At 45.2% G+C, this 15,034-nt stretch overlaps 2 protein-coding genes across 3 annotated transcripts; both read left to right on the top strand.

The window, feature by feature from the left end:
* Positions 1 to 502: 502 nt before the first annotated feature.
* Positions 503 to 8,958, top strand: LOC119197652 (EGF-like repeat and discoidin I-like domain-containing protein 3). Of its 2 annotated transcripts, none has more exons than XM_037454165.2 (10): positions 503 to 696; positions 2,759 to 2,884; positions 2,986 to 3,117; positions 5,772 to 5,885; positions 6,015 to 6,196; positions 6,283 to 6,438; positions 6,538 to 6,682; positions 7,105 to 7,289; positions 7,391 to 7,546; positions 7,967 to 8,958. In XM_037454165.2, the coding sequence occupies exons 1-10, from the start codon at positions 621 to 623 to the stop codon at positions 8,108 to 8,110; spliced, it is 1,416 nt and encodes a 471-aa protein (XP_037310062.1). In that variant the 5' UTR covers positions 503 to 620; the 3' UTR covers positions 8,111 to 8,958. The 2 variants fall into 2 exon arrangements, with proteins under 2 accessions (XP_037310062.1, XP_037310052.1); XM_037454155.2 differs by having other exon boundaries at positions 7,087 to 7,289.
* Positions 8,959 to 10,544: 1,586 nt separating this feature from the next.
* On the top strand, positions 10,545 to 12,540 carry LOC119194823 (hyaluronan and proteoglycan link protein 3-like). The gene is made up of 5 exons (XM_037449239.2): positions 10,545 to 10,662; positions 10,742 to 10,967; positions 11,062 to 11,207; positions 11,475 to 11,777; positions 11,894 to 12,540. The coding sequence occupies exons 1-5, from the start codon at positions 10,545 to 10,547 to the stop codon at positions 12,181 to 12,183; spliced, it is 1,083 nt and encodes a 360-aa protein (XP_037305136.2). The 3' UTR covers positions 12,184 to 12,540.
* The last annotated feature ends 2,494 nt before the right edge of the window (positions 12,541 to 15,034 follow it).

The raw sequence follows: 15,034 nt of genomic DNA, 5'->3' as shown, positions 1-15,034 counted from the left end.
TGGTATGCACCAGCAGAATCGTTGGATAGGATTTCTATATGCATTTGTATTCCTAAATAGTTGCCAAGGGTCAAATGCGGAGTTTTCCCACGGGGATCGGATTAAACCGACAGGACAATTTCTTACAGTCGACGTTACACACCCTTTTCACAACTCTTTATCGATATAATTTATGAGCATTATATCATTTGATGATTCAGATTTATGTTAACGAAACGGAATGAAGTGCCCAAAGCCTAACGAGGGGTTTTGTTTTGCCATATTTATAAAAGTAAAAAATTATAAAAGGTTTCAAAATAAATTTGGTTTAATTGAACATGAGGCTTTTGTTCCCAAATAGTAAAAAATATAAAATTACACAAAGGCACAATAAACGACCATAGATGATTATTCCAGGAAACATTACAGTGCCCATCTGTTTACAGCCGAGCTCTACGCCCATACACCGTCACGTGTCTTTTAACTCGGGTATTATCGGAAAATCCCGAACCCCAGTCTGGTGCTTGTTTTATATTCCAGTCGGAATTCGGATATTTCCGACAGCACTTGAAGGCGGCATCAGTTGGACGTTTAACTCGGCGAACAAACAACCGTGTGGAACAAAGTCAGAGTAAACAACCATGAAACGTCCCGGAAACGTATTAACCGCCACGTTAACAACATTAACTCTTCTACTTTGCCTGCGTTCAGTCAGAGGTAAGTCATTTATCGACCGTCGACATAAATCAATTTAATCGCATTCATTCAGAACTGCGGCTGTCTGTTTACGTTGTTGTGTAGAATCTCACAGGTTTCAACTTTTAGCGAAAGACTTTATTTACCCCAAATATTCAATTGATAGTCCTGTTTGGTCTTATTTTCCGTACCGTTTTCCACGTACAATGTTGCTGCAGTTTGTCTACCCTTCATTTGAGAGGTCTATTCATTTTACTGACTGATGAGGATAAAGTTTTTTTCTTTTTTTTCTCCCTCCTGGGTGTCTCTGGGTGATGGGAAGAGAGTGAGAGCTTCAATGAACATAAAGGGAGATGTGCAACAGTTTTGTACATTTTCTCTTCTTTATCATTTCAAAGTCACAAAATACATTTACAGGTCCCTCGTGACAATATGCCCCTTTTTCCACATCACATTCAATCTGTAACTTATAAGTCCTTCATTCCAACATGCCGGCTTATTATTGTTATTGTAGAATGCGTCATTAAATGTGAGGCTATTCTGTTGTTACATGTCAGGCTCTGTTATTACGGCCAGTTTAAGCTCGTAAGGACATGTAATTATTTCCTGCGAGCAAAAGATTTGTTAGCCTTTCATTTGATCTTGTGTAATTGTCCTGTGGGCATCCTTCTGCTCACACGAAGAGGCGGGGCAGGTGGAGAGGAAAAAGAACACCATATGTGCTGCCACTCACCTGACTCTATTTCAGGCCGGGATTGTACCAGCGGCACTTAAAAATCCTGCCAAATTATGAGGACTTTGATTGATTGCTCATGATGTGGCAGACCTTCTTCTTCTTCTTCTTCTGATAAAGGTGACGGTTGTTTACGTTCAAGGCCTACTTGGCTTTGCTCTCCACCCAGCGGTCAGTCAGGTGGGCTGCGTGTCCCGTTGTGTAACTGCTCTTTCTCTTCTGTGGACCCCGGGCTAATCCCCGCAAGCTCTTAATCCCGCACACGAACACGTTGAGATGTCGCGATTAGCTGCAAAAGAAAACATGTTATTTGTTTACACCTTTCATCTGTTCTATCCCTTAACAGATATTCATTATTGTATCGGTGCAAGAAATTTCAGCTGTCGCTCACGACACAATTCCTTAAATATAGAGCTAAAAAAGATTGAACAAATAATATTCCAACATTCATTTGTAGGGGTGTTTTTTATTTATTTTTTCCCCACATTGAACTCCATTGTAAACAATGCCGTTACACTGCATACACCCAATAACTCTTTCTCTTGCTGTATGAATTATCTTCTCTGGTCGATTAGATGTCTGTCAAAATGCATAGATTTGTTTTCACAGTGTAACATTTCACTTTTCACACTGTAACAGCTGGTTTGCTCGGGTCCTACAGGCCTTTGGATTCTGCAGCATTCACTTATTTTCTACAAGACCGTTCTACCTTGTTGCTCAGAGCTAAAATGACTCCGACGTGGCATCAACAGTGACTGAACGGGTTGGTTAACAAAAAATTTAAAAGATTATGAGTTAGGGTTTCGTAAATTCAGCGTGACTCACAAATCTGCGGCCTGCCGCTCCCACTGGAAGTCTACACCATAATTTCCCTAATCCAGCCAGGATGTGTGAGTCATCACTTTGGGCCAAAGCTGCAACAACCATTTCTTTTATAGACGCTCAGGACACTGAACCACCAAAGAAACAAAGTAGATCAGATTTTTACTTTTAAGTCCTGAGAGGTCAGACCACTAATGCATCCAACACGTAACATGTTATTTTACGTTATGTTATTTTAATATTCTCATATACATCACCGTCCCATTTCTCCTCACTATTGGGAAATCCCTGGTGATGTCATCAGGGTCATTGAGGGGTCATTCTATTTCGGAGTGTTGATCTATATATTCTTCCGTTATTTTTTACGTTTCCACATTCACAGGCCAGCAATTGATGCAAAGGCGCGACACGTCTAATTCCCTGTAGATAATTGGAGAGGAAATTCAAAAATCCTCATTGACGAGTCAGTAGCTCTTTTAATAGATGTTGAAGTGATCCCATAATTCCTTGTTCCTCTCATATCCGCAGGGGACTACTGCGAGGTGAACGTCTGCCACAACGGAGGAACGTGTGTGACGGGGATTGGCGAGGATCCGTTCATCTGCATCTGCACGGATGGCTTCGCCGGAGACACCTGCAACCTGACCGAGACCGGTGCGGCGAAGTGGAAGCTTTCTGGAGGCAAAACGAGCGCAAAGCGCAGTGGCATCGGGGCGCTTTGAAACCCACTGTTCTCCTTCTCGCGTCTTCCTCAGGGCCCTGCAGTCCCAACCCCTGCAAGAACGACGGGTCGTGCAAGATCCTCGCTCCCACCAGGCGAGGGGACGTGTTCAGCGAGTACGTCTGCAAGTGCCAGCCCGGCTTCCAGGGAGCGCACTGCCAGATCAGTAGGTCACTATAGGTTTCTATATCCACGTCTTTTAGTTTTCTACTCTCAGTCGTTAGTTTTTATCCATCCATGTGCTGACATGCAGTTATGGATTCTAATACAAGAATAAACTGACCCCGTGTGAGAGGGAATGTCAAGACAGATTTTTGTCTGTATGGCAGAGTAATAAAAAAAAGAAAAAAAGAAGAAGAAGCAGAGTGGGCTCCATTTTCATTTGAGTATTTTCCATAAGGATCCTTCATCAGCGGGGAAGGAGGCGTGCAGTCCGCTCAGCATTTCCATGAAAGAGCCTCATTCAGCGGATTGTGCGGTCGTTCCGTTCGGCTAATTAGAAAATGAACACTTCCAAGTCTCTTAGCATGCAGACGGCCTCCACCAAGGTTCAACACTGCAGCTAGTGGTTCTCAAGACGGGCCAAATCAGGGGGGAAGAAGACTTTGATAGAAGTGAATTATGTCTTCTCCTCTTCACGTAATGGACCCGTAATCATTGCTGGAGTTTAGTTGCATCAGCGGAAGAATTACCTGAAATAATTAGAAAGGGAAGGAAACGGAGGATTGTTTTCTACAGTCAAGAAAAAAAGTGTATCTGAAATCATTTTGAAATGAAACGGCTTTAAAACGCTGTGTGAATGACTGCTGGAGGGCTGAAGTCACAGGAGCCCGCAGCCTGACCACCAATTGCAGTCTTCCTGCGGTGTGGTTGTCGACTCCCAAACATTTTCTAATTCTGACTCAGACGGACGTCCCCGGCTCGACTTTTGCAATGATGTCAAATCCCTCCCGTATGTTATGTGCTGCGAATGTACGGACATAGAGTCAAAGTTAAATCCAATGATCCGATCGCAGTTTAAATCAGATGCGAAGCGACGTTGTAAGACAGCAGTGGTTGCATCCCATTTGCATAAAACACTACAAGAAGCAGGGGGGCGGGGGGGGGAGGATTCTCGGCACGCATGTCACGTGTTGCCACGACATGTGAAAAATAATCCCTGATCAAATCGGTGAGGCCATGTCCCGTCCCTTCTCTACCTCCTCAGTCCCGTCACTGCCACACAAGCATTTGTTTCTAAGTTAACAATCCTCTTAGTGTTGTCGGGGGAGAAGGAATTAAACTGAACCGCGTGGCGTTCCGTCAGCCCGTCACATGCTTTAGTTCGTAAGAGAAGTGAGATAAGCCTGGACCAGTTGCGTTTAGCTGTGGTATCTTATTTTGTAGTTTGTACCGAATGTCTGCTTATAATCAGCTGAATCGGACGTTTTGTTTCTGGCTCGAAGGTATTCCAGGCAAAGAGAAATTGCTATTAGCCAAAGCAGCAGGACTTTAATACAAGTGCACCATGCTGTAAACATAAAGGCCAACGGGACATCAAGGAGACATGAGATCAAGACAGGAAACTGAAGTTAGGCTTGGTCTCAAAAAGGAGTTTAACTTCAGCCTCCCGTCGAGGGAGTTAGTCAGGTTTTAGTTAATCACTCTCTCATTGTTTTATTTTTAAATCTGAGTTTCAAGCTGAAGATATTTGCTGTATCTCTTTGCATTGCATGTGCACAAACAAAAAAACATTGTATTTGGTTGTTAGCCTTATTTTCATCACCAGCTACATTGATCTGTGCCTCCTCCAGTTGTATTTCTGCTATTCGTTGTAGATCTACATTTTTTCCCATCAGGACCACTTTAAACTTTAAACATGAATTCCATGATTAGCATATGATAGACTGTGGAAGAGATCAAATAATCATTCAATAATGTAAGATCATATTAGATCATTTTAAAATGTGTGGTGTGAGCCGACTGCAGGTATTTTGTGACATAAACATCCCTCACACACACACACACACAGATCAATCATGTGACTTGTGTTTAGCAGAATGTGGAGCTGTACTCAGGCCTGATCTGTGAACATTGTCTCAGTGCATGGATGAGGTTTAGGGAAACATCATAAACATCCATTAAGTTCCAGTCAAAACCTAGAATTTACTAGAGGAACTACTGTATTTTGACCAGATCATAATGTAGGCATACAAAGACTATAATTACAGACGGAACTTATTACAGTTCTTCCAGCAAAACAGCACTGCTGCTTCAGCTAGTTACCTGCAGCTATCCGGTAGACTAAAGAACCCAGAAGTGTATAGAACTAAAGCGTTGTATTGCCTGCCCTTAAGTTGGAATGGTGGTTGAACCCGGACAATGTTTTCTCAGCTGAAGCATCCTTGTGGACACACTGAAAGCACGCCACCTAGTGGGGATTAGTAAGTAATACAGTGTTCTTAAGGGATAATTTATTGCACTTGTCTGTGAAGCGAACTTCATTAACAGCTCAAGGAAAACCGTGAATGCGACATTTATGGACCGAATAGAGACGTTTGTCTGGCTGCGAGAGCTCACGACACATAAACAGCATGTGTGCTACCTCATGATCAATGGATATGACCCACTGCAAACTCATGTGTGTGTTCACATTACAATTAACAACCGTGAACCTCTACCTTTTGCTCCCTGAGCCCTTAAAGCTGTTTGCGAAGAGGATCCTGCCTCCTCAGTGCTGCCCCTCTGTCAACAACTGTCTTTTTTTGTGATTCCTGACTGAAAATTGTATGGAGTTGAAAATAATGCAAGGGGGTTGCCGTCTTTTTTTCTTCTTCCTAGACGTGAACGACTGCGCCAACAAGCCCTGTAAGAATGGAGCGGTGTGTCGAGATCTGGACGGCGACTTTGCGTGTCAGTGCCCTTCGCCGTATGTTGGGAAGCAGTGCCAGCTAAGTACGTTTTATTTCACAAAAGACATATAATAATTAATTAGTAATACTTGTGGTGAGTCAAGCAATATGATTTAAATTGTTACAAAGTGTGGTAACTTCCTCCATAATACGTTGAATGACTGTGCCCCAGGTTGCATCTCTCTGCTGGGGATGGAGGGAGGAGCCATCGCAGAGTCTCAGATTTCCGCCTCCTCGTTGCACTACGGCATTCTGGGCCTTCAGCGCTGGGGCCCGGAGTTGGCGCGGCTCAACAACCAGGGCATCGTCAACGCCTGGACGTCGGCCGCCCACGACAGGAACCCCTGGATCGAGGCGAGGCACCGGAGCGCTTTTGAAAAAAAATTCGGGGAGGGGGCCCGGGAAGCTGGGCTGACGCTTGTTTTCTGCTTTCACAACAGATCAACATGCAGAAGAAGATGCGCCTGACGGGCATCATCACCCAGGGGGCCAGCCGCATGGGCACGTCCGAGTACGTCAAGGCCTTCAAGGTGGCGAGCGGCTTCGACGGGAGCGCTTACGCCACGTACAGAGCGGAGGGCGAGAGGCGGGACAAGGTGAGAGGACCTCGCAGCGTCGCCCCCCCCCCCCCCCCCCTCCGCCCCCCTCGGAGAGCTTCTCCTCCGGGCCTAACTCTCGCTTTTGGCACGGCGCAGGTTTTTATCGGCAACACGGACAACGACGGCACCAAGACCAACCTCTTCGACCCCCCCATCGTGGCCCAGTACATCCGCATCATCCCGGTGGTCTGCCGCAGGGCCTGCACGCTGCGCATGGAGCTGGTGGGCTGCGAACTCAACGGTACCGTCACGAGAAACGCCAATTTCATTGTTAATATCAGATGTATTATTGTCAGCTTCTGTGAGCTTTCGTCTGTGTGTTTCTTCTTGCTGGGGTAACACTGAGAGCCAACTGGACATTTGAAGACTGGATTTTGCCTGCGTAACGTTGCCTCCGTCCAGCCGTGGTCAGACAGAAAATAAATATTGGATTGACACACAGCAGTGCATCCATTCTTCTGCTGCGTCCTCCGCTCTCTGCTCTGTCCTCTGGGTCAATTTCGGGTGTAAAAATTGTCTGAATCAATCACATTCTTCTGAATTCGGGTGCCTTCTTTTTTCTTCTTCTTCTTCTTCTTCTCTCCTCGTTCCGTCTCCCTCTGGGCTTCCCCATCCTCCCTCTCTCCGCCTGCTTTTGATTCACAGTCTATTCAAACACGTCAGGTTGCTCGGGGCCCCTGGGAATGAGGTCCCGCCTCGTATCCGACGGGCAGCTCTCGGCCTCCAGCGCTTTCCGCACGTGGGGCATCGATACCTTCACGTGGCACCCGCAGTTTGCCCGGCTGGATAAGCAGGGCAAGACAAACGCCTGGTCCCCTGCACACAACAACCGCTCGGAGTGGATCCAGGTGAGGGGGGTGGGGGGGGGAGGAGTATATCGCTCCTGGTAAAAGTCTCCTTCAAAGCCAGTTGGGTGTCGCAGCGTGCAACGGTTTGCTTTGCTCACCAGGTCGATCTGGAGAAGACGAAGCGGCTCACGGGCATCGTCACTCAGGGGGCCAAGGACTTTGGGGTGGTGCAGTTCGTGACCGTGTTCAAAGTCGCCTACAGTAACGATGGAGAGTCGTGGAGTACAGTGAAGCAGGAGGACACCGGCAAAGATAAGGTCAGACATGCGCCAGCCCCTCAATAATAGATATTTTAATGGGACATTTTAGCCACATTTGCCGAGCCTGGATGATCCAATAAAAACCGTGGCTTTGATGTTTTGGTTTTTTTACTGAGCGCGGAGCAGCAGCAGCAGGCTTATGACATAATGGTGCCGCCCGGGGGGCTTTGTCTGAAAAGCTCTGAACGCCTGGGTCGGGCTGGAGGGATCTGGGTCGTAAGGTTGTCGGTCAACTAAGCCGGGTTTGATTAACGAGCCCCCTCGATGTCTGGTTGATAAGACACTGAATGGATGTATTCACCCAACGTGCACATTGCAGGACGTCGCGAGAGAAACACACTTGCATAGAAATACGCTTTGCGTGCAATAACTTCTGCTAAATAGTATACTTATTTCACCTCAACCTTTTATTTGCAGCTTTTCCAAGGCAACGTGGACAACAACACCCACAAGAAGAATCTCTTCGAGCCGCCGTTCTACGCCCGGTACGTCCGCGTGGTGCCCTGGGAGTGGCACGAGCGCGTCACTCTGCGCATGGAACTGCTGGGCTGCGACGACTAGAAACCCGGCTGTCAGGGTTTTTCGACCCGGCGCCGCTCGGTCCCAATCGGGCGGCTCCGTCTCCTCGGACCACGGCAGAGGGAGAAGAGAGCTCCTGCTGGGACTGTGACACTTGTAGCACTTTCTAACTGTAGTGGTCGTGTTAATGACGTTGCTCACGGGGAGAATACCGTAACTTGAATTTGAATAACTTTGGGTAAAAAGTAAATGTGGTCTTGGTTCATATTAGTTACTCGTGAGTCGATGGACGTCCTCTTCCAGTTCTCACTCGAAGCAAAATTGCTTTAAACAGTTGGCAACCCACCCATTTTTTGTTGATTAACAGTCTGCGGAGGAGAGATTAAAAAGGACCTCATTGCTGTTTAAGCACACATGACGGAGGACCTGTGCAATAATATTTAAACGTTCAGACAATCCTGGACGAAGTGTCAAACACTAGAAAAATGACATCTTTCAAATTTGAACTGCATACATTTCAGCAGTTTTTTCCACTTCATTCTCACAAATAGTTTCATTGAGTCTGAATCCTTTTTACAACAGAAATGAAATATGTAGAAAGATGTGTTGAAAATAAACCTTGTTTTACATTTTTTTTTATTAATGTTATTCATTGTTGGTATTGTACTAAGATCATTTATTAAAAATGTTTAAAAAAGGTATCGTTTTTTACCGTTTCAAGAGCCACCATACCTGTCACGTTGCAGTATAAGCTTCTATTAAGAAAGCTGATCTTTAGAGATAAAGAGTCACATATCGCTGCTCATTGAAACCTGCAGAGGAAGGTCAAGCACGACTTTGTATTCATTTTGATGCTCTCGGGACAGAAATAAACTTCCAATTCACATACTGTTGTGACCAGTAAGATGTGTTGAGATGTTTGTCCAGGACGGACTGCGGGGCCCTTCGGGCCGACTGTTTACAAGAGTAATTACACCCTGTAAGGCCTTCATCCCCTTGTAAAACTCACAACCCTGGTATGTTGGGCCCCTGGCAACAGCTTTCATCTCTATGAAACGAATACGGTGGAGGACGCAGCATCTCTGACACATCTGTCCTCACTCTGCGTGTCCAAACCTAATACATGTCCATGTCTTGTGTTGTGCTTTGCACAACATAGCAGGTTCCCTGTAAAAGATTGCAGCGCCGCCAGGAGAAAGAAAACAGGAGTCACGTCGGGAGCCACTGCAGCAGACATCTGCTTTCTTGGAGTTTGGGGCAGTTTTCTGCCAAGATATTCCTCCACAAACAGCTGTACAACATGAGTTTAAAGCGCATGGATGGCACTTTGTTTGATTTGTTAAGAGTAAAATAGTCTGCTAATTCTCCTGGTGCATTTAAACGGCCTTAGGTTTCTAAAAAGGAATGGTTTGGTAGCATGTTTGAGATTTAGATGTTTTTTTGGGGGGGGGAGTCGGGGCAGATTTTTGGGGGTAAAATGTGTTGTGTAGTTTGGCAGAATATGGTGTGAAAATGCCAAACAAATGAAGGCTGTTAATTTGAAGTACTGGGGACCTCGTTGCGCTCCCTCCGCGCGCTACAGACCCCCCCCCCCCCCCCCCCATCCCCCCTCAGCACCCACCCCTCCAGGTGTTTCCATTCCACACAGCTGAATCGGGGAAGTTCAGCATAACAGCTTTTCTACTCTGCAGCCAAACCCTGGATCACACGGAGTACTACCTGACTGTAGATGCACCTGACACGAGGAACCCTAAATTGACGCTTTTTGTTGTTTGATCAGAATCCTGCTTTCCTCTTCAGGACAAAAAAACGATTCGTGACCTGCAGACTTCTTCTGACTTTTGCTCCTCGACATCAAAGCTTTTCTTTCGGCAAGGATTTAAACCACGCGTGTTACGGTAAGTGAGATGAATCAACCACTTGCTGTGTTGATTGATTTAACAAATATGTTCTGCAAACCTTTGCGATGCAAAATGTTGTAGCAAAGGTTGGTCAAACAAGCTTCTGAAATTTGCTTTACGATTTTATAATCAAACTTTTTTTACTTGGACTTTTTCAGTTTTGTTCATAACTGGCAGTCAGTTATCTTACATCAGACAATGTCACAGGTGTTGCAATAAATGACAATAACACAAATGGGTCCAAACTACCTGCAAAGATGAAAACTATTCTGCAAACAATAAACATTTCTTTCTTTCAGCGTTTTTGTGAGGACAGAATGCATAAAAAAACATTTGAACCAACATATAATGCTTAAAGTTGTAGTGGCGAGATTAGAGTTCCATTAAAAAGCAAACGAATATACATCGCTGAGTAACATGGTGTCATGCTGACCTCTACTGACACTGTCCGGTCACCACATCCAAAGCTACAAATACACAATATTGTGCAAAAATAATTCAGTCACACAAGAGTAATTACTCCACTTGTGACTTTAGGCCCAACGTAGCCGATCAAATTCCACCCCCCCCCGAGGATGACCTTCGGCCTCCAAGCTGCGCTGTTGTTGGGGGTTCAGCTGGTTCTCTCGCCGGCTGCCCCCGCAATCCCAAACAGCTTCTTCTACCACGACTACCTCCATGGACACAAAGCGAGTACGCACAGGATGAGTGTAGCTCGGCACCGTGTGTTTGTGTCACATCCCGTGGATCTCACGCCACCGTTTCCCTCCAGTTCCTTTCAGCGCCGTGAAGCTCCAGGTGGATTCTGCTCAGCCGACGGTGTTTTCGGTCAGGGGGGGTAACGCCACCGTGCCCTGCAGGTTTTGGCACGAGCCCGAGGTGAGCTCTCCCCGGGGGATTCGGGTCAAGTGGTCCTGGCGGCCTGCTGCTGACGGGGGACGCGAGAGAGACGTGCTGGTCGCCGTCGGCTCCTGCAGTCGCGGTTTTGGGGCCTTCAGGTGGTCAAAATGTAGAAATCGATGAATTCACGATTGAATTTGCATTCCACAACGTTGTGTTTTTAACCCCCCCCCCGGTGTGTCCGTTGGTCAGGGGCCGCGTGCAGCTCAGACGGGGTTTCCCGGGAGACGCAGCGCTCCTGATGACTGACCTCCTGTTGAACAACACGGGAAGTTACCGCTGCGAGGTGGTGGACGGGCTGGAGGACAAGAGCACCTCCGTTTATCTGGAGTTACGAGGTGCGACGCGTCCATACCATCACCTCCATGAATAGCGAGCTTTTAGTTCTATTCAAACACCCACTTTGCAAATAGAGCTTTAGTTTGTAATTAAATGGGGTTGCTCCCTCACGATTATTTTCACTTGATTCATTCGTTTCCTTCTTTTGAAACAAAGAAATGGAATCGTGTCTGGCAATATTAGCCTTCTGATAATAGTCAGCGAGTCACCTTTAAAGGCCCACACACTTTGAGTGACAGCGTCCAATCAATTCCCTCTCCGCTCAGGGGTGGTGTTTCCCTACCAGCACCCTGGTGGTCACTACCACCTCAGCTTCCTCGGGGCCCGGCAGGCCTGTGAGGAGCAGGACTCCACGCTGGCCACCTTCCCACAGCTCCTCCGGTCCTGGAAGGAAGGCCTGAACTGGTGCAACGCCGGCTGGCTGGCCGACGGGACGGTGCAGTACCCAATCACCCGGCCCAGGGCGCCCTGCGGCGGGCAGGGCCTCGCCCCGGGCGTGCGGAGCTACGGCAGACGGCACCTGCACCTTCATCGTTTCGATGTCTTCTGCTTCTCCTCTTCACTCCGAGGTGAGGACGACAACGTCACAAGTTATTTTTCTTCCACAGAACAATCTGGCTTGGCAGGAAAAACACAAGTTTCAATAATAACAATTAAGAGTTTTTCCTTGTGTTTCCTTCAAAAGGGAAAGTCTACTATCTCCAGTCCTCCCACAAGATGAACCTGACTGACGCTCAGCAGGCGTGTCAGGAGGACGGAGCGCAGCTCGCCAAAGTGGGGCAGCTCTACGCCGCCTGGAAACTGAGCGGGTTGGACCACTGTGACGCCGGCTGGCTGGCCGACGGAAGCGTTCGGTACCCCATCAGCAGCCCACGAAGAAACTGTGGCCCCCCTGAGCCCGGGGTGCACAGCTTTGGCTTCCCGCCTCCTCAGCACAGGCACGGGGTCTACTGCTACAAGTCAGGTGACCATTGAAAAGGTCCACCTTAGCCGTGGGGCCAGAGGTGTAAAGTTGGCACAGGTTTCTTTAAACATGTCACCAATCATAGAATACCAAGAAAGATCTGAGGGGTCTTGAGGTGTTTCATAGAAGAAGAAAGCCACAATAAAAAAGGATTTTATTTGTATGAGAAACAAAAATATATTTAACTTTTCAGACTTTTCTCTCTTCATTTCTTTTGATGTACTGAATCATTTTTCATTCTGAAGCCTCAATAAGTAATAAAAATGAAGAAAAGAAACTCATTTTTTGCTGGATCTTTGTACAGTCGGGTCACAAGTAGATGTAGCTTCCATGTGTTTTGTTACCAGGAAATACAAGCCATTAGTTAAACGTAGATCAGATGCAGTACCGCTTTCAGCCACAGCGGCGTGCCATTGAGCTGGTGGCGCTCTTTCAAGATAGATAAATACGGAATATCTTGTGAGTGTGACACAAATACGTTTGTTAAACTTTTATTTACAAATATTTTTTGTTTTGCAATACACTTTTAATATTGAACTTCAAATTAGTATTGCGTTTTTGTTACCGTTACCGTTTTGGATTAAATCATTCCGGGATGTTTGCTGAAATGAATTGGATTTCCCTAGAACATTTTCCACCAGCTGAAGAATGCCTCTTGGATTTTTGCAGAAAATACTTTTTTTTTTTTTAAAAGGAAATCCCGTGAAGAGCAAATGAATGAAATGAAGAACCAATCCTTTGGTGCCTAATGACGTCACATTCTGGCTGTTGATGGTAACCTACACCCTATCACATGCAACTTATGATACAAAAAAACGGAACTGAAGTTACAGACATAATAAATCCAAAGCCATCACAATCACAAAATGTAATGTGTGCGTTGAAGTTTCTTCTTTGTACAGGTGTGTATTATGTTTGTGTGCATCAAACGTATCATTGTTATTTACAGAGAGTTCACATTATTATTGTGTAACCACTCGTCTCCTCACTCACATGCTCATCTTTGTTAATGTGGATGACAAAAAAAGAGTTAAGACTGAAAGAGTTCCCACTTTGTCTGGATGTTTTTTTCTTCTACATCACCACTGATAAGTATCTGTATAACAGTACAATAGAAGTATCACAGTCCATCACTTCCTGCTGTGGACTAGGCCTCTAACAGCAATATGGCATTCATGGAACACAATGAGATTACATGAGAAGAATGAAGGATGACACAAATATGACCGCTGAGAGGTACTGAGGGTGAAATGTGACAGCTGAACAGGGGAGGGGGAGTCAGTTCACGCACCTCGCAGTATCTCTCAGCTTTGTGAGACATTCGTCAGTGGGACAGGGCAATATTTACCGTGCAGCGGATGCCAGGAAAACACTACCAGTCACAGCAGAATCTCCACTGAATGGAGCATTTGGATGTATGACACAAAGTCACCGTACAGGAAGGCTTGAAATCTGCATCACGTGCTGAGGAGAAGCATCGAGAAATAGACAATGAAGCCACAGCGAATCAGATTCAAGGAAAGTCCTGCCCTGACCTCCACACCTGAGACCGAAAGCGGTATTTGTGGGAGTGGACACAGTGATGAAGAACTCACTCACTAAAAAAAAAAAGCTTTATGATGGGAAAGAACACATCATCGTTGAATAGCTATGATGTGTTAAAATTCCACTGAATTTAGCAAAAGTGAAGAAAAGAAGGTGAGAAAATACAGGACTGCTGAATCCAATGTTTAGGATTGGTCACAATATTTCAGAGAGAATTAACGCAATATCTGGTGATATAGTTTTCAGATGTTATAGATTAAGAAAAACTATTCTAGATTAAAAAATCTATTTAATAATCAAAATGTTCAGTACTCCACCACTGCTTGAGCTTCGAACACTGATGCTTTTACTTTTATGTGTTCATTTTTGTTAATAATTCAGAGTTGCCAGACTATTTCTTTAATCTCTGTGATCCTGCAGTACTTTTACCGACGTATAGAACATGACGTTAAATCTGTTCAGCTCCAGAGTTTCCAAGTAAACTGAAACATTGCTAAAGGATCTTAGGATAATCATAAGATAATGGCGATTTGGGCCTAATGTGTGACGCATCCAGAACCATGATCGCTCAGTCACAGTTTAGAGGTGAAATTGCATTATATCAAATCAGATGAGAAGGCTGGAAAGTGGGACTTGCTCATCGGGCTTGTGAACCGAGCTGAAATCAGCCTATTTATTCATTATTTTAAAAGTGAATTCCTAACAGCACAATTTCAGTTCTGATCCATTAACATAAAATCTGTGTTCACTAAATTGTTGTAAACATCAAGAAATCAAGAAAAGAAAATCTCCTACAAAGTTGGTAGAATGAAGCAGAGTCAAACTAAGAATAGAAATATTACAAACTGTGAGAAATTCAACTTCTCTTGATAACTTCCCCCTGTCTCAAGGGTGTAAACCCCAAAATAAGTAATATGTTGGTGCAACCTCAGGAAACTGTGTCATAGAATTTTCTGGGAAGTTTCAAAACAAAACAGAGAGACGTCGGCTGGAGGCTGGGGACATAAACACCGCAGAAATGTCAGTGTGTCGTTAGATATTTTCCTTTAGTCTGTGTCTGAGATTCAGTGGTGAAGGAATACAAAATAGAGGACCAAAAGTAAAGATAGTTTATTTTATATGTGTTATAGGAGTTACTGAAAGTACAATTTAGGGATATTTATACTTTACTTCCGTATTTCCACTTATTGTTCTACACAACTACATTTTGGAGGCACATTTATTTGACCGCTTTAGTCACTTATGCAGAGGATTGATACAGAAATTCCTTTTTTTTTTAAAATCTTTTATTATAGATAAAAACAACCAGCAGTATAT

This window comes from Pungitius pungitius, chromosome 4 (genome assembly GCF_949316345.1).
Source record: "Pungitius pungitius chromosome 4, fPunPun2.1, whole genome shotgun sequence".
Classification (NCBI taxonomy): Eukaryota; Metazoa; Chordata; class Actinopteri; order Perciformes; family Gasterosteidae; genus Pungitius; species Pungitius pungitius.
This window is presented reverse-complemented; position numbering and strand designations above follow the sequence as displayed.

Bases quoted from the DNA above. Each gene is read 5' to 3' on its own strand.
- LOC119197652 (XM_037454155.2), top strand. From the start codon at position 621: ATGAAACGTCCCGGAAACGTATTAACCGCCACGTTAACAACATTAACT. The intron at 6,197-6,282 runs GCGAGGCACCGG...CTTTCACAACAG, and splicing joins ACAGGAACCCCTGGATCGAG to ATCAACATGCAGAAGAAGAT. The intron at 7,290-7,390 runs GTGAGGGGGGTG...TTTGCTCACCAG, and splicing joins ACCGCTCGGAGTGGATCCAG to GTCGATCTGGAGAAGACGAA.
- LOC119194823 (XM_037449239.2), top strand. From the start codon at position 10,545: ATGACCTTCGGCCTCCAAGCTGCGCTGTTGTTGGGGGTTCAGCTGGTT. The intron at 10,663-10,741 runs GTACGCACAGGA...GTTTCCCTCCAG, and splicing joins CCTCCATGGACACAAAGCGA to TTCCTTTCAGCGCCGTGAAG. The intron at 11,778-11,893 runs GTGAGGACGACA...TTCCTTCAAAAG, and splicing joins CTTCTCCTCTTCACTCCGAG to GGAAAGTCTACTATCTCCAG.